Source organism: Musa acuminata, chromosome BXJ3-1, assembly GCF_036884655.1.
Source record: "Musa acuminata AAA Group cultivar baxijiao chromosome BXJ3-1, Cavendish_Baxijiao_AAA, whole genome shotgun sequence".
NCBI classification, from domain to species: domain Eukaryota; kingdom Viridiplantae; phylum Streptophyta; class Magnoliopsida; order Zingiberales; family Musaceae; genus Musa; species Musa acuminata.
The window spans coordinates 10,811,508-10,836,337 of record NC_088349.1 but is presented as its reverse complement, the minus strand read 5'-3'; the positions used below and the strand labels follow the sequence as shown (position 1 = coordinate 10,836,337).

The following is a 24,830-nucleotide window of genomic DNA, read 5'->3' as shown; positions in this document are numbered from 1 at the left end:
TCCTTTGTAGGATCTAATTTTGAGGATTTCTTTTATTATTTTTTTTTTCCAAGAAGAAGCAAAAGAAGGCAAAAATACAAGATTAAGTATTTTTGCCGACAGTGATCGATCGATCAGATTAAGTCAAATCCGACCGACAGTGATTGATCAGATTAAGTATCGACATGCAATCACAATCATCAAATCAAGCAATGCAATAACACAGAACAATACTTTTATGTCTATATCTATATATGCAAAAATACAACCACGAAGGAAATACGAGCCAATAAAATGTTGACCAGAAAATTTTGATCTGGTTTCCCTGCCATTTATGAGCACAACAACACGGCAGTAGCAGGTACACAATGTAGCATTCAGATAAACTTGCATAAAACATAAAAAAAGAATTACACCAGCACTGCTGGTTGCCGGAAGAACAAAAGCTTCACTTCTTTAGCAGCATCGAACTGCATTGAGCCATTATCTTTGAAGCCCGAGTAATAGAATTCGTCATGTAGAAGTTCTCGACCGCAGCTTCGAATGGCTCGAGGCTCATCTGGTGTTGGAAGTTTGGTTTCATATCGATCGATACAGTAGATGGCTCTCTCTCGTCCACATGCAGTAGATTGGGAGCCACCATCCTAATCCGTGCTCGGACAGCTTCAAGGTTATCATAGGGCAGGCGCACCCCAGCGACCTCGGAGAGTGCCCGAATGATCTTCCAATCATCTCTTGCATCACCAACGGTGGGAACTGCTGGAACAGTCCATTGAGAGCAGCCTTCTGCATTCTCATACGTGCCTTCTTTCTCGCTGAACGCAGAAGAAGGCAGAATAACGTTAGCTCTGTAGACGCTCTCATCTCCATGATGACCCTGGTAAACCACAAATGCATCATCTGGAAGCTTCTCTAAGTTCACATCATCGGCACCCATCAGGTATAGAAACTTGGCAGATTGGATGCTCTCGGTAGGGCTGGATACAAGACCAAGGTCGAGGGCAGCAGCTTGAGCAGCATTAAGAAGTAAGACGTTTAGGCCGTTCCAATCAGCCCTAGTAACTTTATGAAGCTTTGCGATGGTTTCAACTGCAGAAAAGATGGCATCTTTGTCTTTTCGTTCGAAAATTTTAGCACCAACTATGATAGCAGGGTTCTTTGCAGATAGCAGGGTTGAGCAGAAAGGATGGCGGCCTTCAGCAATATCAAGAAGGGTTTCGGGGCCTGTGCCGAGATGCTGGTGATCATAGTTGAAGTCCGATGGAGGACCGATGTAGGCCACTTTCGCTTGAGTAGCTCTCACTGTCTTTCGGATTCTTGCATTTATCATGGGGGCTTCTACTCTTGGCTGCCAATTTTTTATACCAGCACATAGTTAGACTACGAGACATGACAAGAACTAAAATACTCTGAATTAGATAACATTGCTATCTCTGATCATATGTTGAATAGAGCAGTTTAATGGGTACTTATATGATTGTAAATAGGATGAATTTCTGCCATTAAAAGACAAGCAGATAAAAAATATATATATAGATAAGAAACAGAACCAAAAGCATGAACTTAATAGAAACTTTAGATCTAAAACAGATCCTGGACTAGCTTGTATGATAAACTACATAAGAGGTGGAATTCCATGAAGGCTGTTCAATATTCATCGAACAAGATGATCTCTTTCCTATTAGGTTAATAATCTAAAAGAAAATTAACTGAAGCAGGTTAGATGGATGTTGATCCATAATACAAATCTAGCATGGTTCATGTCCTTCATGAAAATGGATAACACATCAATTCTTAATAGTCATATTTTATAAAGTTCTCTGACAATTATGGATACTAGTAGACTGTAGACTCTTAAAGAATACATTTTTGGTATAAAAAGAGATACAAGATTTAAATGAACATAGTATAAGCAAGACAAGGTTTGCAGTATGGTTCAGCACATATGGTATTCATCGATCCAATAGCCCATCGATACAAGGATCATAGTAAACCAGATGATTCATGCCTAGTATAAAATGTACCACCCGGTACAAGACTTGTATCATATAGTAATTTTTATTTTTCAGATTTTTTTTTGAAATACGATATATACCAATATATCGATGTATATCAAGATATCAACACATTGCAGTGATTTAAAAAGTGCTAGGCGTCAAAAGACGCTAAACTCCAAAAACATCCGAGGCGCTAGGCGCTCAACCGAGCAAAATGAGACGCTAAAATATATAATATAATTAATAAATATAATTATTTAAATAAAAATATGATATTAAATATTGAAAATATGATATAATTATTTAATGTGATCCTTGCAAACTGCTGTATTATTGAAATTTCCTACTAGATGTTGTTTTGCACGAAAAATAACATCTTTAGTAGTCTTATCGCAGAAGATGCAAATCAATGTATTAGGATCTTTCGGATTTTTTAAATAATTATCCTTCCATACAGGATCTTTTTTTTATATCATTGGAGAATTTATTGAGTTGCTTTGTACATTTATCATTTATCTTGAAACCCTAACAATAATTTCAAATAAATAAAATTTAATAGTATTAAGATTAAATAATATTTTATTAATCTAATAAATAAAAAAATACTATTATCTGTATACAATTAACAGTATATTGTTAATATACTGTTAACAGTATACTAAGTCGAGTCGATGTGAGAAGAGAGTAAAAGTAAGACCGAGACTACTGACTGAGTGTAAGAATAAGACCGAGGCTGTTGACTGAGAGCAGTGGCGACAGTGGCATCGGTGAGCAACGAGCAGCGACAGTGGTAGCGGTAGCGACGAGCAGCGATGGTGGCAGCGACGAATAGCGATAGTGGCAGCGATAGTGGAGAGAGGCAACGACAATGGAGAGAGGCAACGGTAATAGAGAGGAAATGTTGGCGGCGGAATCGCAAGTAGGGTTAGGGTTAGGGAAGTCGCGAGAGGGATGCTGGGAGGCTGATATCAGTGCTTTAGTTGGTTTAATTGAACCAACTAACGCAAATGCGACCAAACCAAACCTAAAACGCTGGTTTGGTCGCTTGTTTTAACCCGGGCGCTTGCCCAAAGCGCCTGGTGTCTGCGCTTGGGCGAGCGCCTAGTTGGCACCTCTTTGAAGCGTGCTGCCTGGACATTAAACGAGGTGCTCGAGCCTCACCTCGCCTCGCCCGAGCACCTATTGAAATCGCTGACACATTGTATGCTAGTACAGCTCGGACCCATACTGGTCCCAGTACCCAAAATTAAAATCCTTGGAGCAGGATATTGGCAAGAACCTCCTTTGACACAGATAATCCTGCTATTCTTTTTCTATCTATTACATCTCTTAGGTTGCTTGCAAGATATCTCCACGAGTAAAAAGATGCTGAAAATCTGAAAATCTCATATACAATTTAGAAACCAATTGTGGTTGTCACAAAGGGCAGATTGTTAACAACACAAAATATTACAATCATAAAACAATCAGTTTGTTTACCCAGGTAAACAAACTCTGTTTACCTAAGTAATTTTACATCAGCAGACTGCGTAGAATAGATTGCACACTACATAAGTACTTTTTTTATTGCCCTGTGACCTTAGTGAAACAGTATTCTTGAAATTAATGCAACAGGTGAGACTAGGGACTGATACAGTATAATATCATCGTCTATAAGACAAAAATACTTTTGCAGAACTTATAAATTAACCTAGTAAATTCAGACTCACCAAAAAATAGTCATGTTTTAAAAGTGTGTTAAGAATTTAAAACACACAGTTATACGAGGCAAAACATTGGTCTTGATACAACTAGAATTGACAACCAACAGAAATCGACACAAAACTTCCGGTCAAACCATTCGGAACAATCCAGACTCAACATGTGTCTCCTAGTTGGTCATAAGGGCCCAACTAGTATGGTGATAATGTGGCACCATCTAAGTCTATCCAATCAGCACAATGATGATGTGGCATCATCTAAGCATGCCCAGTAAGCATGTCATCCAAAAGGGAATATTTGCCGATGATACCCAGCATTGGGACCTATCAAAGGAGCACATCTCTAGCTATTTCACCTTTGAACCCTCCTAACTCAATTCTTTGAGCTCTTTGCTAGCATGCCCTTGGCACTGTTTTGCAAGATTGTTTGATTCAAAGGAGTCCGCTATCAAGGGAGAGAGATGCAAAGGAACACCCAACTCGGATGATTTCGAGGGGTATCAAGTTTCCGACAAGAGAGCATTTGGAAAACGAGTTAGGTTGGGACCTATAAAAGGAGCACATCTCTAGCTATTTCACCTTTGAAACCTCCTAACTCATTTCTTTAAGCTCTTTGCTAGCATGCCCTTGGCACAGTTTTGCAAGATTGTTTGATTCAAAGGAATCTGCTATCAAGGGACTAAGATGCAAAGGAACACCCAACTCGGATGATTTCGAGGGGCTTCCAGTTTCCAGTGAGAGCATTTGGAAAACGAGTTAGGTTGGGTCAACTTCGCTATGTCGGATTGATGACTGACATAAAATAAATTAACTTGAGCTACTTTGATCCAATGGTCACTATACTAACTATACCAAAGCATAATACATCAGTTCTCTGAGTAAGATCTTGATTTATCATAGGGGTATGCATACATACAGATATGTGATTAGCCTGTGCCGATCACCATGATGCCCATGTACTGAACCAACCACCTTAAGCTGTCCACCCAAGGGCAGAATGATTACTATTGCATTTTTGTTATGCAGATGAAGTGATTGCTTTTGACTATTGGTTATACAGTAAAATTACTAGTTTAAAATTCAAGCAATATGCAGTTTAAGAAGTTTAACCAACCAAGGGTATGACAAATTTACAATAATTTACAATAGTATGTAACATCGATAGAGACAATTGCTGCATGTCAAAGCTAAAGAAAACCACTAAGGTAATAATTCGGCTTACCACTAATAAAACAAATTCAACGATAGGACTTATTTTCTTGGAGATTGAATGAAAAATACCTGGGTGCCAACCAACAGGAAAGCATCAGCCTTCTCAAGACCAGAAATATTCGTGTTCAGAAGATAATTAGGACGTAAATCTGCATTAGGACTTATGCCATTCCCTTCACAGGATACATTATCTGATCCCATTTTGTTCAAAAAATCTTTCAGTGCCATCATAGATTCAGCATCAGAAAGCTGACCAGCAATTCCAACTATTTCCTCAGGTTTAACTTGATGTGCAACCTCAGCAACCACAGCAAGTGCATCTCGCCAACTCACTGCCTTGAATCGTCCATCAGGTCCACGAATCATGGGATCATTCAATCTCTGCCTTTTGAGTCCATCATAACAAAATCGTGTTTTATCTGATATCCACTCCTCATTAATTTCCTACAAAATCAATACCACACCCTTTGTAAGCCAAACTCATACCCACTTTGTTGAAATACATTAATTGATTTCTATTTTCCAACAGAAGTCATACTTATCAAAAAGATGAAAAGCTATAGAAACGTACAGGCACAATCACTTCTCATCTCACACAGATATAACATGAAATAGTTGGAAAAAGAAGATTGAAGCATGGTGAAATTAGAGAATTGAATTGGTAAACAAGTATGAGTAATTACAATGCTACTTAGTGGTTGCAGGATATCTCCTTGATCAAAGACAAACAGATGGGAGAAAGATAAAAAAAAAAAACTTGAACTTAAATTGTTCTACAGACTAAGTGTAGAAGTTGGTTAGTGACCAGAATAAGAACTAAAATATTGTTGGTTCTTTACTAGGATAACATTGTTATTTGGAAGAGTAACTATGTTTATTTTATTCCAGTGTTTAAGTTAGAAACTCCATGTTTCATGCTAAATTTGACCAAAACAAGCTGTAGAAGTTTTTACTCGATGGTTACTGGAATCTAGGAAAAGCACCTAAACATAAAAATAAACCTCAGGAATTTGTTGATGAAGTGATTCACAAATATGATTTATCCTTTTGCTAATTATATCCTCAATTGGCATAACTCTAATTGTTCCAAGCTTGCAGAATCTTCAGGAGTGAAAAAAATTTCAATTTAATCCCGACCAATTTCATCTGTACCTAAGTATCTTCTATATTATATTGCCTCAAAAGCTTGTCTTCTAGATTCTTTTTAATTGGTTTAAAACTAATTGCAGCATCCATATAGCAAATGATTCTTCAAAATTTGCAGAATTGTCAAGGGTGCAAAAAATTTCAGTATAATTTGTGCTGGTTCCAATTGTATGTGACTTATGTATCATCTTGCCTCAATGAATTGCTTCTAAATCAACTGTTTTTGTAGTATATTCTACATCATATTATCATATTTTCTTCAAAATTTGGATCAGTTTTCTTCTCAAGAGGGAAAAGATTTCATGGCATTGTATCTACCTCCTAGGTTTTCAATGCATATATGTTTCTGAGAAACTCACCACGACCAGTGACACCAGCATAGTAAATCAAATAATTCCCTTACTTCAAATTTACCATAGATGTAACCTCAGCATACCAAATGATGGCATATAAATAAGAGAATATTTCGATACTGGACAATTTTCTAGTGCGCAGAATAATGGAAAGAGAAGTAATTGGAAAAAGAGGTAGAATAGAGGACAAAATGGATGAAAAGATTGATAATAAACATTCAACCAATAAAAAATAGAATTTATATCAATGATCATGTTTTTATTTATGATTTCCTAGTTGAATATTTCCTCCACCAAAATGGAAGAATTAATCCCTTTAAATCTATCAAGGACCACCAATATAACAAAAGGAACAAGCATCCAACAAAACCTTTTCTGTATCCTGCCAAAGTATACTTCTTCATTTGGGAATTGTCTTTTAGGTGGTTCTTGGATATATATCAAGTGCAGATGAAAAGACCAAGAAAGATCATGCTGCCACCAATTTGTTCCCCAATGAAAATCTAAACATGAATCAAGTATCAACTAACTCATTCGCCTTAAACTAGACTATTATACCAACTCAAAAAGGAGACAAACACATCATGTACTTCTATGGTTCTCTTGTACAATACATAAAGATATCACAGAAGTTCAAGAAAAACAGATGAGAACCAGTTGGACTAGACCTGAATCTAGGTGCATCACTTGACTGGCCACACCAATACTAGGCATCTTTCTAATGTATAATCACGGTTCACAAAATGATAGAATGAAACAGAGAAGAAAATATTTCTAATTTTTTATGGTACAACAATGAAAAGGTGAAGAAGAAAATCTATAAGATGAATGAATTTGGATCCATTTACACTTTCCGATAAAAGTGTAAAATATTATGTTGCAAAAATGGCTGTATAGCCATTAGCTGCAATTTTTACTTCTAACTATAAAACCCATATTACTTTTTACATTTTATAGAAGATACATTTAATTTGTTTTGTAGAAATCATCAGAAAATATGACACTTTCTAGTTTCTAGATTAATTTCAACGAGAAAAAAAAGGTGGGTGCGACTAATTCTCTGAAAGCAACAGTATGCTTCCATGATAAACTCTCCTAATGCAAGTGTTACTGTCTTAATGCAAACACTGACAAAAGAACCATACATTTATGGCCATTGAAGATGACAATAAAAAGAAACAGTATGGCATTTCCAGAATGCTTGAAAAACTTGACTACTTCAAATACAATATTAAGAAAAATTGAGAATAAATATGGAAGTAAAATAACTGGCAGATACAGTGGAACAAAACACTTATTCTATGTCAATGCTGAAAAGAGAAAAATAACAAATACCTCATTCAGACGAGGAACGATTCGCATGACTTCTGGACCTCTGCTGTCAATTCTTATGTTTGACCCAATTGCATCAGTTACATCAATTGTCTCTGTTCCCTTTAACTCCCAATTCCGAGCTTTAAAAGCAAAAGGTTTAGAAGTCAGAGCTCCAACAGGGCAGATATCTATAACATTGCCAGAGAGTTCACTTGTCATAAGTTTTTCGACATAAGTCCCTATTTCCTCCCCACTACCACGACCTAACATTCCCAGGTCCTGGACACCAGCAACCTCTGATGCAAATCTGACACATCTGTGAAAGACAACAGATTTCTGTAACAATTTGCACATTATACAAAAAGTACATAAACAAGAAAAGTTACCGTGTTTTAGCATGAGTTAGCTTTCTAGCATATGAAAACATTCTGTTAAACTGTGTAAAATTCAAGTTCTGATAGAAGTCCAGGTCAAAGATTTACGCACAAGAGATATCCTCCATGACCAAATACTACATATAAAGAGATAAAAGTTCTGCCCCTATAACATGTGAAGGCTTAAAAATTTATCAAAGTGAAGTTTCGTTTGAGTGCATGTACTTGTCAAAGTCATGTTCAGGAATTTTCCTGTTGGAAGAGGATATCCCATAGCAGATGCACAATCAGATAGAACCAAAGTAGATAGCAACCTCCGATACAATCGATACGATAAAAAGGAACCCCATAGAAATCCTAACCTGGATTCAACTCAAAATACTCAAACTCAAGAAAAACAGTGTTGAACATTGTGTGCCAAGCTGGACACTTGAACCAATTTTTGAACTTCTAAGAGTGTTGACGATCACATCTTATTGATGCAACTTTTCCATACTGTCACAGACAAAATTGTAAATGGGGTGTTCGACGTAATGCTTATGTATGACCGTGTCTTTTGGTTTGTTCATGCTTTGCACAGCATTTAGAGGGACAGTCGAAGATTTAACAACCCCAATTTAGTTGAGTTTGGTGGCCATTTTAGGTTTATAAATAAAGATTGTGTCATATGGACACTTGTGAGAGATTTCAATTTGTAGTAGACAATTTTGGATCCTTTATTGTGCGACCGTTCAGAGCTTGTAAAGTCTGTTTGTAATTTACATTGGTTATGAAGTGTTTCCTGATATAATTGCTTGTGGATCCCGAGTGAGGCGCTTTCTCTAGCTTGTTTTCTCTTTTGTAGGTCCTAAGGGACCCTAGGAGGTTTCGGGGAGGCTGAACTTTGCGAACGGACACTCAAGAGTGCCGCACGACTTAGGCAAAACCAGCGAAGTCCGTGACAGATGGTATCAGAGCGGGACAAGCACTCATAGAAACACTTGGCATGCAAACGTGGGGGACCTAGCGAGGCTGCGTTGAGGGCAGCCAGCACGCGCAACCGTTTGGGGGAAAACGGACATGGAGATGTAGGGAAAAGGAGTCGCTCAGATGAGCGGGCATCTAAGATTGACATTCAAAGGAATGTCCAACCCTTCGTGCAAGAGGCACCACGAGGACAAGCAAGCTGGGAAGAATGCATAGTGCACAAAGGTTGGGATGGCTGAGTTTGAGCTACAGCTCAACATTAACAACCATACTTGATGGTGCTCAAGGCAAGCGAGGCGGTTGGTAAAGGATGAGATCATGTAAGGTGGAATGAGTTGTTCAGCGATCGAAAGAGTTGTGCAAAGCTCACAGAGGTGAGGAGAATTGCTAACTCGAAGAACTCGATACTTATGCAAAGGCTTGTATGCGAACGATGGAGCTTTCGTGGTCATCCCAAGGCGACCAAAACTCGGCGCAATAGAGCATTGAAACTTTCTCTTCAGCATGAGAAGGATACGTCCGTAGGAGGCTGACGTGTGCAGCAAGTTCAGTATGTTGCTAGGCCTTGAGGGGTGCAGTGGGGACTGTATTGACGTGTAGTCGCAATCTAGCAAGTGCATTTGTGGGAGGCAGAACAATATCCATTGTTTGTTCAGTAAGGTGGAGTAGTCCAAGGGGATGGTGGTCTCTAAAACTTTCAAAGATGGAAGCGAAGAGAGAAATTGCTCCAACGGGACATATATCCAGGAGGGATAAGTCCCAACTCCCCAGAGGGAGAATCATGTGCAACAGACCACACATGTTGAGGAGGAGTACCTCAAAAACAACTTCACAAGGCTCAACGGACCGAGTGAGCGACGAGGAGTCGTCGCATGATCTCACTTGAGATAATGCATTGTGGAATGCATTGCTAGATCAAGTGGAGGAGCGATCCAAGGCAATAAAAATGAATGCACACTTGGAGTCGATATGAAGATCGGATTCAACGAAGGGCTGACACGTGGAATGGTGCGCGCAAGGGCCACCATCAACTCAATGCAAAATAAGGAGCGAAGCAACTTAAGTGTAACTTGGCGAAGTACCCAAGCCGCATGAAGGGAGCCGACATAGAAGATGGAACATGGAGCGAAGACACAAAGCTTTCCTTGGACAGAGGTTAAGGACATGAACTCTTGCAGAGGCAAGAGCAGGATCATGTCGTTCCATGGGTTCTTTATTCTGATGGAGCGGGCTCATCCTGCATGGTGCCAAAGACGAAAGGAGCTTCGAGACACATGCACCTTACCTTAGAGAAGCATTTGACAGAGGAACTGAGGCGACTCAACTTACAGAGACGAAGTTGGGTTCAGAAGGCCTTGGCATGGGACAAGAGGATGCGGAGGTGGGTACTCTTGAAGAATATGCCACAGTACTGTCATTCAAGTTGCCATGAAGGGAGCGGTGCACAGCGGAGATTGTGCTGGTAGGGGTAGAGGCCCAGGATCCAGACAATGGTGCAACAATTTCAACGAAGTCGGTGGACTTCGGGAGCTATGTATGTTTGTGTATTTTGGTTTGTTCATGCTTTGCACAACATGTAGAGGGACGGTCGAAGGCTTAACAGCTCCAATTTAGTTGGGTTTGGTGGCCATTTTAGGCTTATAAATAAATGTCGTGTTATGTAGACACTTGTGGGAGATTTCGATCTGTAGTGGACCATTTTAGATCCTTTGTTGTACGGTCGTTCAAAGCTTGTAAAGTCTGTTTTTAATTTACATTGGCTATGAAGTGTTTCCTGATATGATTGCTTGTGGATCTCGAGTGAGACGCTTTCTCAAACCCGTTTTCTCTTTTGTAGGTCCTAAGGGATCCTAGGATGTTTCGATGAGACTGACCTTTGTGGACGGACACGCAAGGGTGCCACACGACTGAGGCAAAACCAATTAAGTCCGTGACAGTACATGTCATGGACATGATTCTATATATTTGTGCTTGCTTGTGGTTTGATACTAAGATATTGATTCAGAATCAGACATTTCAATATACAATTATTATCAAAAGGATATCAATTTCCAACTGAGTTTCCACAAGTTACAGTTTACAGAACTAGTTCGTCTGCATGGTTCGCCAATCTCAGTTATGAGTCACGTCAAGTAACAAAATTGTAACAAAAGGCATCACCTTGTGCACTGGATACAACGAGTCATCACCGTCTTCACAAGTGGCCCCAGATTCTTATCGACCACCGACCTCTTCATCTCCGTGAACCGTCCACGGTCAGCACCGAAGGCCATCGATTGGTCCTGAAGATCACATTCACCTCCTTGATCGCAGATCGGGCAGTCCAGTGGATGGTTCATCAGGAGGAACTCCATCACCCCTTCTCTGGCCTTTTTCGCAACCGGCGTGTTCGTCTTGATCTTCATCCCTATCAACCACAAAAGAACCACCAAAAGATCAAATCAATTCAGCTGAGACAAAGGACGCGAGAGACGGGAATAAGGGATCCTTGGATCCAAATGGACCTGGGAGAGCGGGCATGGCGCAGGAGGCGACGGGCTTGGGGGACTTCTCGACCTCGACGAGGCACATACGGCAGTTTCCCGCGATGGAGAGGCGGCTGTGGTAGCAGAACCGGGGGATGTCGACGCCGGCGACCTCGCAGGCCTGGAGGACGGTCATTCCCTTGGGGATCTTGACGGGGTATCCATCGACGAAGACCTCAATAGCGTCGTCAGGGTTGGGGATGTGGACCCTAGCGCCGGCAACTGGGGTCCGCGGGGGCGGGTCGGCGGCGAGTGCCGCGGAGGATTCCGGCCTGAGGACGGCCGAAGAGGAGGAGATCCATCGGAAGTGGGCGGGGGAGGGGTGGGAGAGATAGGATCGGAACAAGGGTTTGGAGCAACGGAGGGAGCGGAGGAGGAAACCCATCAACCACAGTCCTTTCTCTCGGCCTCGGTCGATCTTTCTGGAGCGGCGGCGACGAGGCGGCGGAAATGGGATGCGCGAGAGCGTGTGGTTATCGGGTGCTCGTGGTGCGTTTAAACGCCGATTGCGTGGGTGCGATGACGCCGATGTTCGTCTGCAGATGGAGGTTAGCGGTGAGTTTACTTTCGGTAATTGAATGCGTGTTCGAATCTGGGCCATGGACTTTGGGCCATTTGGACCGCGGTCTATGGTGATTGCTGAGCCCAGAGCCAGATCATGGTGGAAGCTACGAGTTTTATTGCTTTTATATATATATATATATATATATATATATATATATATATATATATATATATATATATATATATATATATATATACACGCGCATATATTGCTTGCTTGTTAAATCTAAAAAAATAACCAAATATGACCCTTAAAAACAGATTGATGGATTTGGGCAGCAATATTGAGCTGTAATGGGCCAATTTGGGCCGTAATAATTAGGAGGCTCAACCCATTTTCTCGATTGTTTTCCCGCACATGACGTTATCTTTCCTACTTCGGTCTCGTGGTCGCTCTCCGGCCAGGAGCAGCGGAAAAACCCCAGCAGGCCCTGCTTCTGAACTCCTCGAAGACCCTCGGAGCACTTCGAACACCTCTTCCAATTCGATCTCCTGTGTATAACCCTACCCTGCTATCCTTCTATTTCATAGTGATTTCATCCTTAAATCTCTATCATTTACTAAAACTTTCTATTTTGGTGCGACGTAACCTCATTTCCTGAGGGTTCTTCTGTAGCTTAGGCGACATCAATTAGTGTTTTCTTTCTCTCGTTTCACTCTTTAGGCTTCTGTTGTATTTTTTTGGTCATCTCCGTTTTATGTATTTGTTTCGTTCATCGTTGTGCCTCTTTAGGTTGAGACGAGATGGCGGCGAAGATAGATCATGAATGGACTGGAATTCGGCAGTTCCCCTTTGGTACGCAGAACAAATTGCATGAATTGTTAGGGAAACTAAAGCAAGAGGTCTTTGCATTCTTAAATAAATTGTATTTTAAGACAAATAATTAACTAATCCTGCTTTGTTTAATCGCGGTGTACACTTGTTATGGGAAAGGCTGGAGTTGGGAAGTCATCTACTGTGAACTCCATTTTAGGGGAGAAGGTGGCCACTGTTAGTGCTTTTCAGGTTTGATTGCTCTTGCCCTTACTTACACGTCAATTAGGTGCAGTAACATTTGCTGGTTGAATCAAAGCTATCATGATACGTTGTCAATTGATAATGTTGTTGTAGTCTGAGGGATTGAGGCCTGCGATGTGCTCTCGTACTCGGGCAGGTTTCACCCTGAATATCATAGACACTCCAGGGTTTGCGGAAGATGGATATGTAAATGAGCAGTCTCTTGAAATTTTAAAAAGGTGCTTATGTGATCATGGGTTTTTCTTGGAACTATATTTGGAGGTTAAACTTACAGTGCACCAAGCTATTTATTGAAGTTGCATATGGGTTTGAAGAAAGAAATCTCAAATATAATTAAAATGCTTGTGATGATTATTTAGAGCATGTTATTTTCGAAGGCAAATGGATATATAAGGTTATGAACAATCTTGAACCATTATGACATTAATAGCATATCATGTGACATGCCAATACCTCAGGGAAACTAGTTATCTATATGGATTTTCTTTAAATGCATCTATGTAATCGTCATATTCTTTTCATTAACAGTCGAGCAGTGGATATCAAAGTAGCTACTTATGTCGCATAATGTAGTGGTCATTTCCTCTTCTTGTCATAGCACTTGATGGTGTTCTTTTCCAAAGTTTCTATTGTAATTGTCCTTCCTACTATGGGTTTCTGGAGTGTGGTTTTACTGATTAGTTATTTCCATCTCTGATAATATTTTCAGGTTTCTTTTGAACAAGACTATAGATATTCTTCTATATGTGGACTGGTTGGATGCATATAGGGTGGATAGTTTGGATAGACTGGTCATCAGAGCCATAACTGACACATTTGGCAAAAGAATATGACACAGATCTTTGGTTGTTTGAACTCATGCATAGCTGTCTCCACCAGATGGAATGAAATATGATGATTTCTTTGCTAAACGAGCAGGAGCACTTCTCACATGCATTCACTTGTGTGCTTGGATTAAGAAGCAGGAGTTTCAGGTATAAAGTATCTCTTAGGTGACTAATCTCCCTTTTCGTTTATGGATTCTTCCTCCATGCTCACTGCTTTCCGAATTTGTTGCTAAATATTATGACACAAATCCAAACTGCTTCATTGCTATTGCCATTTAAAACATAATCTCAGAGTTATTTACCTTATTTAGCATTTATAATTGTATAATTGTGGGTAAAGTTTTGTAAACAATGTATAATAGTGGGCAACGTTTCATAAACTATCTTTCCTTTTGTTTGTCCATCTTGTGAGGTTCCTGCTCCAGTCGTGACTTCTGTTGTGCAAATGCTGGACTTTGATTTTTTTTTTTTTTCCCTCTACTGTAGATTTAATGAACTTGATATCAAATTTATTTCATCTACTGAAAACAAGATTATTTTCTGGAGTTCATCCATGTACCTGGCTTCATTATAGATTTTGGCTATCTTATTTGCATTAGAGTTTTTCTTTTCATCAGAATCTATGCGAGATCTAGATCAGAATATTGAGGTATCTTCTTTATTTTCTTCTCAATGTTTGTTTTTTTTAAATCTAATCAACCTTGAGTTGAATTCCATTTAATATCTCCCAACAAGTTTCTTTTCTAGATTCTCTGTATACTGAGCTGGATTAGATATTTTAGCCAAACTTTCTTTGTGGTGATCTGTTCAATATAACGGCTTTCTTTCTCAGCGAAGAGATTTCTTCATATCAGTTGTGCTCCACTCAGTAAAGAGCTCTCGAAAGTGGCCCCTTACCCTCCTTTTTTTCTCCTCCCCATGCTCTTTCACTCAGGCATACACACAGACAACACGGAATTACACAGCCTGGATTGGATTCCTGAATTATGTGACTATTATTTACAGTCTGTAATGGTATAATGTCATTGTCAATTTTCATTTCAAGGTCAATGATAATAACTACTTGTTCCATAAGAGAAAATTCAAACACCAAATTTCCCACACATTGGGGGAATTCTTTATCAAGTACTTGGCCTATGCCTGTGTTAACACTTGATGAATTCTTTACTGGGCATTTCATTGTGCTGGTCAAACAAGCCCTGCACTATATTTGGCATATCATGCAGGCAGTGATTTAAAAAGGCGCTCGGGCGAGGCGAGGCGAGGCCCGAGCGCCTCGCTAATCTCCCAGGCCGCGTGCTTCAAACAGGCGCTGCCTAGGCGCTCGCCCGAGCCCAGGCGCTAGGCGTTTCGGGCGAGCGCCTGGGTTAACCAAGGCGACCGAACCAGGATTTTAGGTTTGGTTCGGTCCTGGTTCGGTCTCTGATGGTTAGTTGGTTCAATCGAACCAACTAAAATCGATATAAGTGAGAACCCAACCCTAACCCTTGCCGCTGCCGCTCCCGCTGTCGATCCCGATCTCGCTGCTTGCCGCTGTCGCTGCTCGCAAACGCTGCCTTTGTCGCCGCTCGCGCCTCCCGCTGCTCGCCGCTCCTGCTCTCGCTGTCGCTGCTCACAAATGCTGCCTCTGTTGCTGCTCGCGCCTCTCGCTGCTCGTCGCTCCTGCTCTCGCTGCCGCTGCTCACCGCTGTCGTTGCTCACAAACGCTGCCTCTGTCGCCGCTCGCGCCTCCCGCTGCTCGCCGCTGTCGCTGCTCGCAAACGCTGCCGCTGTCGCCGCTCCTGCTCCCACTCCTGCTCTTGCTCCTGCTCGCCGCTGTCGTTGCTCGCAAACGCTACCGCTGTCGTTGCTCGCCGCTGCCTCCTTACACTCCGCTGTCGTTGCCGCTTCCTCTTTTCTCAATCAACAGGCTCAGCACCCCCTTACACTTCCTTCTCCTTCTGTTAACAGTATACAGTATACTGTTAACAGTATACTGTATACTGTTAATATTGTTAGGTTTATTTGAAATTATTAATTTTCAATACTGTTAATAGATTTTCTTAATTTAATAGCATATTTTAATTTAAAATTTTAAATAATTATATTATATATTTTTATATTTTAGCGCATCGCTTCGCTCGGGCGAGCGCCTAGCGCCTCAGGCGTTTTTGGACCTTGGCGCCTTTTAGCACCTAGCGCTTTTTAAATCACTGCATGCAGGTAGGTTGCAATCAAGCCAAGCCGAGCTCGACTAGGTTGACTTTGTAGCCTTTTGAAATACAAAGGGTTTTGGCATATGTTTGTAGATCCTTATACTGACTCCAAGATCTAGATGTCTAGGCACGAGTGACATCGATTTTGTGAACTTCACCTATGATTATGATGCATATGGTGGTGATAATCAGGATAAATGGTGATACATTATGACAAAAGGTACACTTGTTATAGGGTAAGAAAGAAATGAATGATATGAAATATTTGAGAATTAGGGTGAGGGAGAGAGCAGCTTGAAGGAGGAAGAGAAAAATGATTGATTATGAGATATTGACTTGTTAAATCAAGGCCTTTGGATAAATAGATGAAAATTAGAAACAATAAAAAGAGATTTTGAATGCTCTTTGGTTTAATTAGTGATATTGCTTTACTTAAAACTCCATTGCAAGTAATGATCTTTGTAACTGACTCAACATATTTGGCACATTATGGCTTGTTATTGGTAGACAAATAGGCAAAAACACTAAGGAAAAAGAATCTTAATAAAAAATTAATAAATTTTATATGAGGACACCATATACTGCGATAACAGACCTCTGACCTATTATGTCTCAAACCTAGACCCAAACTAGACTGTTTAAACCTCAACTAGGATTGCATAATGTTGGAGCATCCTCTGTTCCAGGGAGCCCTACGGACATAAATATCTAATGTTGAGCGGATGACTGTGCTGTTTGCTTATCCATTATTTATAATGGTATTAATTGTTAATGAGCTACAGAAAAAAATTGCTCGCAAGTTGCAATGTCAATTAGAACAAAAACTTATTTTAAAGTGTGCATCAGATTTTAAAGGACTGTCTTATGTGTTAAACGTTATTTAAAGAACTGTGAGATGTGGATAATTGACTTTAACTTTGCTCTGACATGACATAGTCACTTGCTGACAGAATTTCAGTCCTTTGCAGAAATTGAGATCTTGGATTTTTGAAACTCTGTTGATATCTTGATGTGCTTATTGTTTTGTAACTTTCACATAGGTTTTGTCCTATGCCAGTTGTTAAATGTTGGGCTAGATTATGAAAACATGTTGCTTATTTGTGTTGTACCTTTCACATATGGTTTGTTCTAGTTGTTGAATGTTGGGCTAGCCTAGATCTGTGTGATGAAAACCTTTAACACATTTATTTTTCTAGGAATCTTCAATTCCTATGGTTCTGGTTGAAAACAATGGGATGTGCTAGATGGTGTTCATTTTTTTATTCTTCTCTCGTCTCGTTCTGTTTTGAGCCAAGATTACCTTCTAAAAATAAATAATTTGGTTTGATTTTGAACATATTCTTCCTGATGGTACTGCATGGATCGCCTATCCTGGTTGATCAAAAGTTGATCGACGGCCGAAACCAGAACGATAGGGGAAAGTTCTTCATATCTCTTATCCTAGCATTTGAGGACAGTTCTGTGGAATAAATTATTTAAACTTGATGGATGAAATTTCCTCTATAAAGTAGAAACTCATGTATTTGTGTTCCATGTTTCAGTACTTCGTCGTGGTTAAAGGTATTCAACCTTCTATAAAGGCGGACATTAAGAAGGAAGCTAAGCCACTATGGGAGCTTCGCGACATGGGCTTAGAAAATCGTAAACTTTTTCTTCTTCAACACGATGCTTGTTTTTGTTTTTGTTACAGCAATGTATTCCTGATGATCTCTCTAATGTATCATAAGGGTGCTTAATTGTAAATAGTTGATTAAGTAGAAGATCAGATTTATCTGGCTGAGGATGAGATGCTTGTTTTTGTTTTTGTTACAGCAATGTATTCCTGATTATCTCTCTAACGTATCATAAGGGTGCTTAATTGTAAATTGTTGATTAAGTAGAAGATCAGATTTATCTGGCTGATGATGAGATGCTTGTTTTCGGTTTTGTTACAGCAATGTATTCCTGATGATCTCTCTAATGTATCATGAAGGTGCTTAATTGTAAATAGTTGATTAAGTGAAAGATTAGATTTATCTGGCTGAGGATGAGTTGTTGTAGCCTTTCATGGTTAGACAGTCGATCGGCTGCATAAGATGTATTTGTTTCATTTGCCTTCTTATTCCAGCACATGGAAATGCATTTTACTTCTTTTGCCTGAATTGGTACTGCAACTTATGAAAAATTAATTCATTTTCCTACAGACTATTGTCAAAAGGAACTTCCGGTGCAATTATATCCCTTTATTTTTAGCTACACAAGTGTTTGTAGGATAACTCTGTAGTGGGTTTTCCTCGATCTTTTCTATTGCTAAGAAAATAAAAACGCCTTTTATTTTCTTTCTTTGCCAAAGAAAATAAAAAAAGCCTTCAGGTAGTCGAAAAAGTAAAATGATGTGGCCTGGGGCCCATTAGCCCAACCAATCCTGTGGGGAACTCAGCTGTGGGTTCTCCGATGGAGCCCGAGCACGACTTGGTCCCATGTGACTGATCTCTTTTGCATACCAGCCGTTGGATGCGATGCATCACACGTGGCGGCATGGAAGGCGTGGAGACCGTTGCTTGCGCTCGCTGCATACGTCACGCGCAACGAGCACCCCATGCTCCTCCTCTATATAAATTGTAACCGGAACAGAGATGTCGAGACGTTCCATTTCGGAACCCCCCTTTCTGCTAGCAGTGAAACCAGTGCTTACCCTGTTCTTCTTATTCTTATAGGCAATCTGACCTACTCCGATCTCGAATTCCAGATCGCGGCGCTTCTGAATGGCCTCCATGTCGACCGCCGACTCCGCTTCGATATCCGGACGAAAGCGGTCGTTCCACGCGGCGATCGCCTCCAACCCGACGGAATTCCGATCCGGGTTCCCTCGCCGCGACCATGTTCCCCTCTTCCCGAACATTGAACGCGTCTCTAGTGATGCATTGCTCGATGTGGCGGAGAATGAGGAGGAGGAGGGAGAGTCCACTTCTAGCTGCTTCCAGAGCGACGTCTCCCACGAATCCAAGGTGATTGGGAGCTCTGTGAGCGGGGCTCCCCTGAGTGATCTCCGTCGTATTACCCAAACCTACTCTCGGAGGATCAAGGAAGGCAGGAGTGGAAGAGATCCGAAGCGATCGAAAGTGGAGGTTAGCAAGAGAGACTCCGCTATTGGAACCGAGGTCTCTGAGATCCTCGAGGCGTTTCCTCGTGGGAATTCTAAGAAGAAAGCCCCGGCGAGTAAGGTATTGGAGAAAGAACCGGAGATTTCGGACTCCTCCTGCCTCGGTTCCATCACCGACGTGAATGGCGGCGGAACGCTCAAATCGGCGACGGACGAAGCAGCCGGGAGGTCCCAGATCTCTCGGAACTCGGTGGCGCCAATTAAGAAGCTGCGACGCGATCGGGACCTCGACTCCGATCTCGCCTGCTCCGAGCGGATACCAAACGAGGGCGAGGAGGAGGAGGAGGAGAGTTCAGAGTATTCGACGTGCAACGAGATGACCCTCTCCGAGATCGAGGAGGAGCTCTTTGGCCTTTGCAGCTCCGAGGCGTTCATCTCCGACAATAACTCCTCCTCCTCCTCCGAACTCGTCGTGTCCTCTTCTTCCTCCGACGGCTTCTCCGAGAAGACTCTCGACCGCGCCGCCCCCTCCGCCACCTTCTCCCTCTTCCTCCAGCTCGCGCGGCAGTTCTTGCCGTCGAGCTTCAGCATGGACCCCGGAACTCAATTCGAGGCTTTTGAGGAGTTCACGGTCAGTTTCAGATCCAAATTATTCTTTCTGTTAATAAAATATTAAAGTAGAAAAAGTTGAGCCGTTGGATTTGGTGCAGTTGATGAGGTTTGAGGACGAGGAGGACGAGGAGAGCTATCGGAGGCTTCGAAGCCGGGAGAGGAGAGACGCGGCGGTCCACAACTACGCGGAGGAGTACAGCAACACGACGAACGACGGCGGTCTGATCCTGGAGCAACGGATCGTGATGATTAACTGGATGGTGGAGGTGAGCGATCCCTTGATATACTCGTCCCCACTTCCTCGTTATTATTGGCTGTTCATTTTCTGAGTAGTCTCCTCGTATTTGTCCTGTCGAGTTCCAGTGCTCCGCCGGAACTGGAAGAAGATCACACTTGTCCTTTTCTGATTCGTTAGTTATGTTTGGTAGTGCAGAAAGTGCCACATGCTTTCCTCAGTTCCCTTTTTCTGTTGGCCTCGGGCTGACATCCTCATGTATATTAAAAACAACATATAAGAGAAACTCGATTTACCCGCGTACCGGTTACGCGTGTAACTGCATCTGGGGACTCATCGAATCATCTCTGTCTCAAATGTCAGGGCGGGCGGTGAAATGGGGTAGATGTAAACATGTCCGAAAATTATTTCAGAACATAATCGACGTGGATTTGAAGTTGCTATTCTGTGCTTTATAAAATAACATGTTTACCTTTATTATTTTCTGAATCATATATTTGATTCAGGAAGGGTTGAAATTAACTCACGCTACTTCACCTGGCCACTGAAGGCGCTCGTGATTGGAGGATGTGACACGACAGGTGGGGTCATGAGCAGTGCAAATTTATGGAATTGTGTATTAGGAGCAACCAAGAGCGCCTCTCGAGCGAGGCTTAATATAGTGGAGAAGACCTTCGTTCCTTTTTCATGATTTTTCATTTCTTTTTCGTGATAAGTTCTTTGTCTTCCGTGATATTTTTTCTGTGATTTTGTGCTATTATCTATGTTCTTTCTAATTTCTTGTGCCTCTGTGGTTATACTTCTACTTGACTCATGTTCGTTGTGCATTTGTGGGTTATATATACTTAGTGCTTTTAGTTCTGCTCATGCATCTGGCTTTTCTTTACCCAAGCTCCATTCATGGTCTGTTTTTATGCATTAATGCTATTTTCTATACCCAGTTGAGTTTGTTCGGTATGTTTTTTTTCATCTTTTTCTCCTCTAATTTTTAATCTTCTTTGAGCATCATGTTGTCTAACTTTAGTTCCTAACCTAACTCTAATCTGAATCATTCAATTCTCATTCTCAGGGTCACCAATCCAGACACAAAAGACACTTGCCTTTGATCTAAGGCAGCATTGAATGAATAGTTTAACATTAGTTCGAGTCCTATTTTGACTCAAATTTTGCTTGAACGAAGTTAAGCGAGTCGATCGCAAGATCTAATCAAGTCCAAATATTATAGTTCAGGTTCTATATGGGCGTTCATTGGATTTACATTCAATTATATTTTTTTAAGATATGAGAAAAAAAAATATCATTTTACTTTCAAACTCTTATAGATGGATTTTCTATTTTACCCCTTTAATGTGGTTTTATTACGGATTTGAGTATCATGAATGGTTTTGTTGGGGAGCAGCATTCGAGTGCGATGGAGCTGCAGAGTGAGACGCTGTTCTTGGGGGTGAGCTTGATGGACCGCTTTCTGAGCAGGGGATACTTCAAGAGCGAAAAAAACCTCCAGTTGCTAGGGATAGCTTGCGTCACTCTTGCCACCCGAATCGAAGAGAACCAACCTTACAACAGGTGACTAAGCTTGTTGATTCTTTAGGTATTAACCCGTTTAGTTCTTATGCTTTCCTGTTAAGAAAATTTTGATATTGATTATAAATGATGCTACAATGAGCATCTCTAGAGTGACTTCTGGAGTCACCGGTCAGCATATGATTTTACTTTCTACCTGAATAAGTTTTATTTGCATAACAACTTTGGTTATAAATTGCTCGTCCTCTATCTCAATTTAGCTAAATATACTACTGGGAAACTAAGATGGAAACCATGTATTGGCTAGGCTAGTTTACGTGGTCAAACAATGGAGCGTAGCATTTTTCAACAGAAGAAATCGCATCAGTGGAATCAAAAGATAAATTCAGAACATTTTTCAACAGAAGAAATCGCATCAGTACACATGAAATAGAATTATTGAGATTGTAAAGCCCATAGCACCTTATTCATCAACGATTTAGCATGGATTAGTTCATTGAATCCTGGTTCGGTTTTCATATAGCTGCATGATTACAGTGTCACCTGTATCTTTGTTATGGTATCAGCATACGGCAGATATCGTTCAAGGTGGGGAACAACTATTACAGCAGAAGCGAAGTTGTAGCCATGGAATGGGTGGTGCAAGATGTTCTAAGATACAAATGTTTACTTCCAACAACTCACCATTTCCTCTGGTAATCCACTCTTTTGAATGTTCCTTCTGTCCATAGCACAAATCGAGGCAATAAAACATCAGGCCTTTGATTTCCTGGGCCTGTAAATTTCTTCCAGGTTTTATCTCAAGGCAGCAAGAGCAGATGCCAATGTACAGAATCTGTCGAAATACTTGGCCGTCTTATCCCTTCTGGACCATGAAAGGCTTTCCTACTGGCCATCTAGCATAGCAGCCGGCTTGGTCATCCTTGCTTGCCTGGCCACCAACCATGATGACTCGTGCCAAATGGTTATGGAGGTAAATTCGACGTCTGCCTTGTGTGCATGCATTTATGAGTACATAACCAGAAAATGGAAATGTATTCATACAAAAATCCCTGAGTTCAAATTCTGTGCTACGGTTTATCAAACTTGAATTTGACTATTAACAACTTATCAGAAACTTGAATAGTTTTTGGTGAGATGCTTTATGATCTTAGTTACGGAATGAAACCTTTTATCAAAAGAAACAAAAGTGGAAAGTCAACTGTGTAGAATCAACCTTGCACATTGTATTGCTTTGGTGGTTCTTGTTAACTCTAGTTCTATATCTGCAGACCCATGTTAGAACAAAGAACGATGATCTACCGGAATGCATGCAGGTTCTCTCTCTCTCTCTCTCTCTCTCTCTCTCTCTCTCTCTCACACACACACACACACACACACATCCCGTAGAGTAAATAACATTTTTTTTTTTCTGAATTAAGATGATTTTGAGCTTTTGTTTAACTGAACTACGTAAGTTTTTGTTTTTCAGAGCCTTCAGTGGTTGGTCAAGTACGCATGCTAAGTACAGGGTTTCTAGTAATAATGAAATTAGAACTGAGTTCATCAAAACACTAAAGGAGGAGGTAAGTAATAAACATAGCCTTTATAGATAACACTAGATTCTTGTGCATTTTTGCTCAGCTTGGAATTCCTTCCACTAGAAATTAGTGCGCTATCAAAAGTATACAGATGAGTGCTAACAGCTACTTTGATAAACATTAATTGCTGAGTTTGTAATCGTGTTGTAATTCTACAGTAAAACACATCATCGTTTGTACCAAACTTCCAAACTTTATTTCGGTAGCAAGTTGTATTTTCCTGCTTCAAATCAATTTCATTTTTCAATTGCATAGCAACCTACATCAACAAAAAGAGGCATTTAAATCAACCTCTTCAATAGTAGGTTCATATTGTTTTCGTTTAATTTGTACGACGATAAAGAGTATGACAAAGAATTCCTTCAGTTTATTCCTCGCACTCTTGACCTGTGATTTCATTTTCTTAATTCGCGAACATATGATGTCAATAAGCTATCAGATTAATTTTCATGATTCGCCATAATTGGGCGAGGGAGTGTGGGTGGTGGGGAAAGGCTTAATAAGCGCCGGTCAGGTTGTCTTGAAGAGGGACCGGGGGAGCGTTGTGGGTGGATCGATTATTTGCTATCAGATCAACTATGATCTATATTTGATGATTATGCGTTGTGGGTGGATCGATTATTTGCTATCAGATCAACTATGATCTATATTTGATGATTATGAACTATATAATGGACATTACACTTTGCTCATCGGATGATGATCTTTTTCTAGTTTGAATATGATCTGATCTATAAGCACCACAATATTTGTATATTTGAGTTACGTAGGATACCGTCCAGTGATTATAGCAAGAACACTTTTAACAAATTAATTAATGAGATAGTTATAAAATTTCGGGTAAAATCTAAAGTATATTCTTTATCATAATTGACAAAAAATTTGATCAGACGTCCTAAAGAAACACCAGGGTAAGACTAAATAAATGAGGCTCATACCGTTCAAAGCATCTATAAGTTTAGCTTTTTGTTATTTAAAGATATAAAATATTTGGCTCTAAATTAATTAGGATTTTATATTATTAATGCTATTGAATATGTGGTAAAAATTTGTTTGTATTTTGTCATATATTTCCAGTATCGTCTCCTCGTGTGTGGAATCGAAATCCTTAATACACTCTTCATTGTATTTATTGGATTTATGATAATATATTGACTAAAACTAATTATCAAGTTTGTCGAATATTATATAGCTCATCGAGTATTTGAATATGGTTGCAGAATACATAGTAACTGAATAGTCAATGGTGGGATAAAAGATTACATATTAGAAACTACGAGTTGTCGAAATATTGCTTACACCTAATTGTCTCGATGAACGTTAATGTTAGCAATATCACTTGCTTTACTCATGGAGTTATCAAGTAAAGATCAAAGCATGCTTAAAAAATTTTGCTAATATAAGGTGGATTAAAACTTAATTCAAGAACATAGACCTCTACACCCGTATAGTCCTTATGTAAGCTTCTCACATCAAGCGAATCCAAAATTCAACTGAGAAATCTCTTTTGATGGGTTTCAGAGGTTTCTCCTGATAACGTTGAGTTTTAGCAAATTAAGAACACTTTTAGCAAATTAATTAACGAGATAGCTATAAAAATCTACATTCGTTTGTTTTGGGGTAAAAT

At 40.3% G+C, this 24,830-nt stretch overlaps 3 protein-coding genes across 6 annotated transcripts; 2 read left to right on the top strand and 1 right to left on the bottom strand.

Annotated features, from left to right (window-relative positions):
- Window positions 1–197: 197 nt before the first annotated feature.
- Window positions 198–12,112, bottom strand: LOC135629082 (NADH dehydrogenase [ubiquinone] iron-sulfur protein 1, mitochondrial-like). The gene is made up of 5 exons (XM_065136252.1): window positions 11,546–12,112; window positions 11,202–11,448; window positions 7,723–8,017; window positions 4,958–5,332; window positions 198–1,327 (listed from the first exon to the last, which is right to left on the bottom strand). The coding sequence occupies exons 1-5, from the start codon at window positions 11,949–11,951 to the stop codon at window positions 428–430; spliced, it is 2,223 nt and encodes a 740-aa protein (XP_064992324.1). The 5' UTR covers window positions 11,952–12,112; the 3' UTR covers window positions 198–427.
- Window positions 12,113–12,489: 377 nt separating this feature from the next.
- On the top strand, window positions 12,490–18,078 carry LOC108952513 (translocase of chloroplast 34, chloroplastic-like). Of its 4 annotated transcripts, none has more exons than XM_065135453.1 (6): window positions 12,490–12,626; window positions 12,864–12,926; window positions 13,065–13,136; window positions 13,242–13,366; window positions 13,858–14,122; window positions 17,557–18,078. In XM_065135453.1, the coding sequence occupies exons 2-5, from the start codon at window positions 12,894–12,896 to the stop codon at window positions 13,979–13,981; spliced, it is 354 nt and encodes a 117-aa protein (XP_064991525.1). In that variant the 5' UTR covers window positions 12,490–12,626; window positions 12,864–12,893; the 3' UTR covers window positions 13,982–14,122; window positions 17,557–18,078. The 4 variants fall into 4 exon arrangements, 2 of the variants coding, with proteins under 2 accessions (XP_064991525.1, XP_064991526.1); XM_065135454.1 differs by having other exon boundaries at window positions 12,522–12,624; window positions 17,712–18,078; XR_001977518.2 differs by lacking the exon at window positions 13,242–13,366 and having other exon boundaries at window positions 17,712–18,078.
- Window positions 18,079–18,682: 604 nt separating this feature from the next.
- Window positions 18,683–23,439, top strand: LOC135628652 (cyclin-SDS-like). The gene is made up of 7 exons (XM_065135452.1): window positions 18,683–19,883; window positions 19,963–20,130; window positions 21,499–21,665; window positions 22,190–22,318; window positions 22,416–22,596; window positions 22,895–22,939; window positions 23,095–23,439. Exons 1-7 carry the CDS (start codon window positions 18,915–18,917, stop codon window positions 23,125–23,127), a joined length of 1,692 nt encoding a protein of 563 aa, XP_064991524.1. The 5' UTR covers window positions 18,683–18,914; the 3' UTR covers window positions 23,128–23,439.
- The last annotated feature ends 1,391 nt before the right edge of the window (window positions 23,440–24,830 follow it).

Bases quoted from the DNA above. Each gene is read 5' to 3' on its own strand.
- LOC135629082 (XM_065136252.1), bottom strand. From the start codon at position 11,951: ATGGGTTTCCTCCTCCGCTCCCTCCGTTGCTCCAAACCCTTGTTCCGA. The intron at 8,018-11,201 runs GTGATGCCTTTT...TGTCTTTCACAG, and splicing joins CGTTGTATCCAGTGCACAAG to ATGTGTCAGATTTGCATCAG. The intron at 1,328-4,957 runs GTATTTTTCATT...AAAAATTGGCAG, and splicing joins TCCTGTTGGTTGGCACCCAG to CCAAGAGTAGAAGCCCCCAT.
- LOC108952513 (XM_065135453.1), top strand. From the start codon at position 12,894: ATGAATGGACTGGAATTCGGCAGTTCCCCTTTG. The intron at 12,927-13,064 runs GTACGCAGAACA...GTTATGGGAAAG, and splicing joins AATTCGGCAGTTCCCCTTTG to GCTGGAGTTGGGAAGTCATC. The intron at 13,367-13,857 runs GTGCTTATGTGA...TAATATTTTCAG, and splicing joins TCTCTTGAAATTTTAAAAAG to GTTTCTTTTGAACAAGACTA.
- LOC135628652 (XM_065135452.1), top strand. From the start codon at position 18,915: ATGGCCTCCATGTCGACCGCCGACTCCGCTTCGATATCCGGACGAAAG. The intron at 20,131-21,498 runs GTGAGCGATCCC...GTTGGGGAGCAG, and splicing joins TGATTAACTGGATGGTGGAG to CATTCGAGTGCGATGGAGCT. The intron at 22,319-22,415 runs GTAATCCACTCT...AATTTCTTCCAG, and splicing joins ACAACTCACCATTTCCTCTG to GTTTTATCTCAAGGCAGCAA.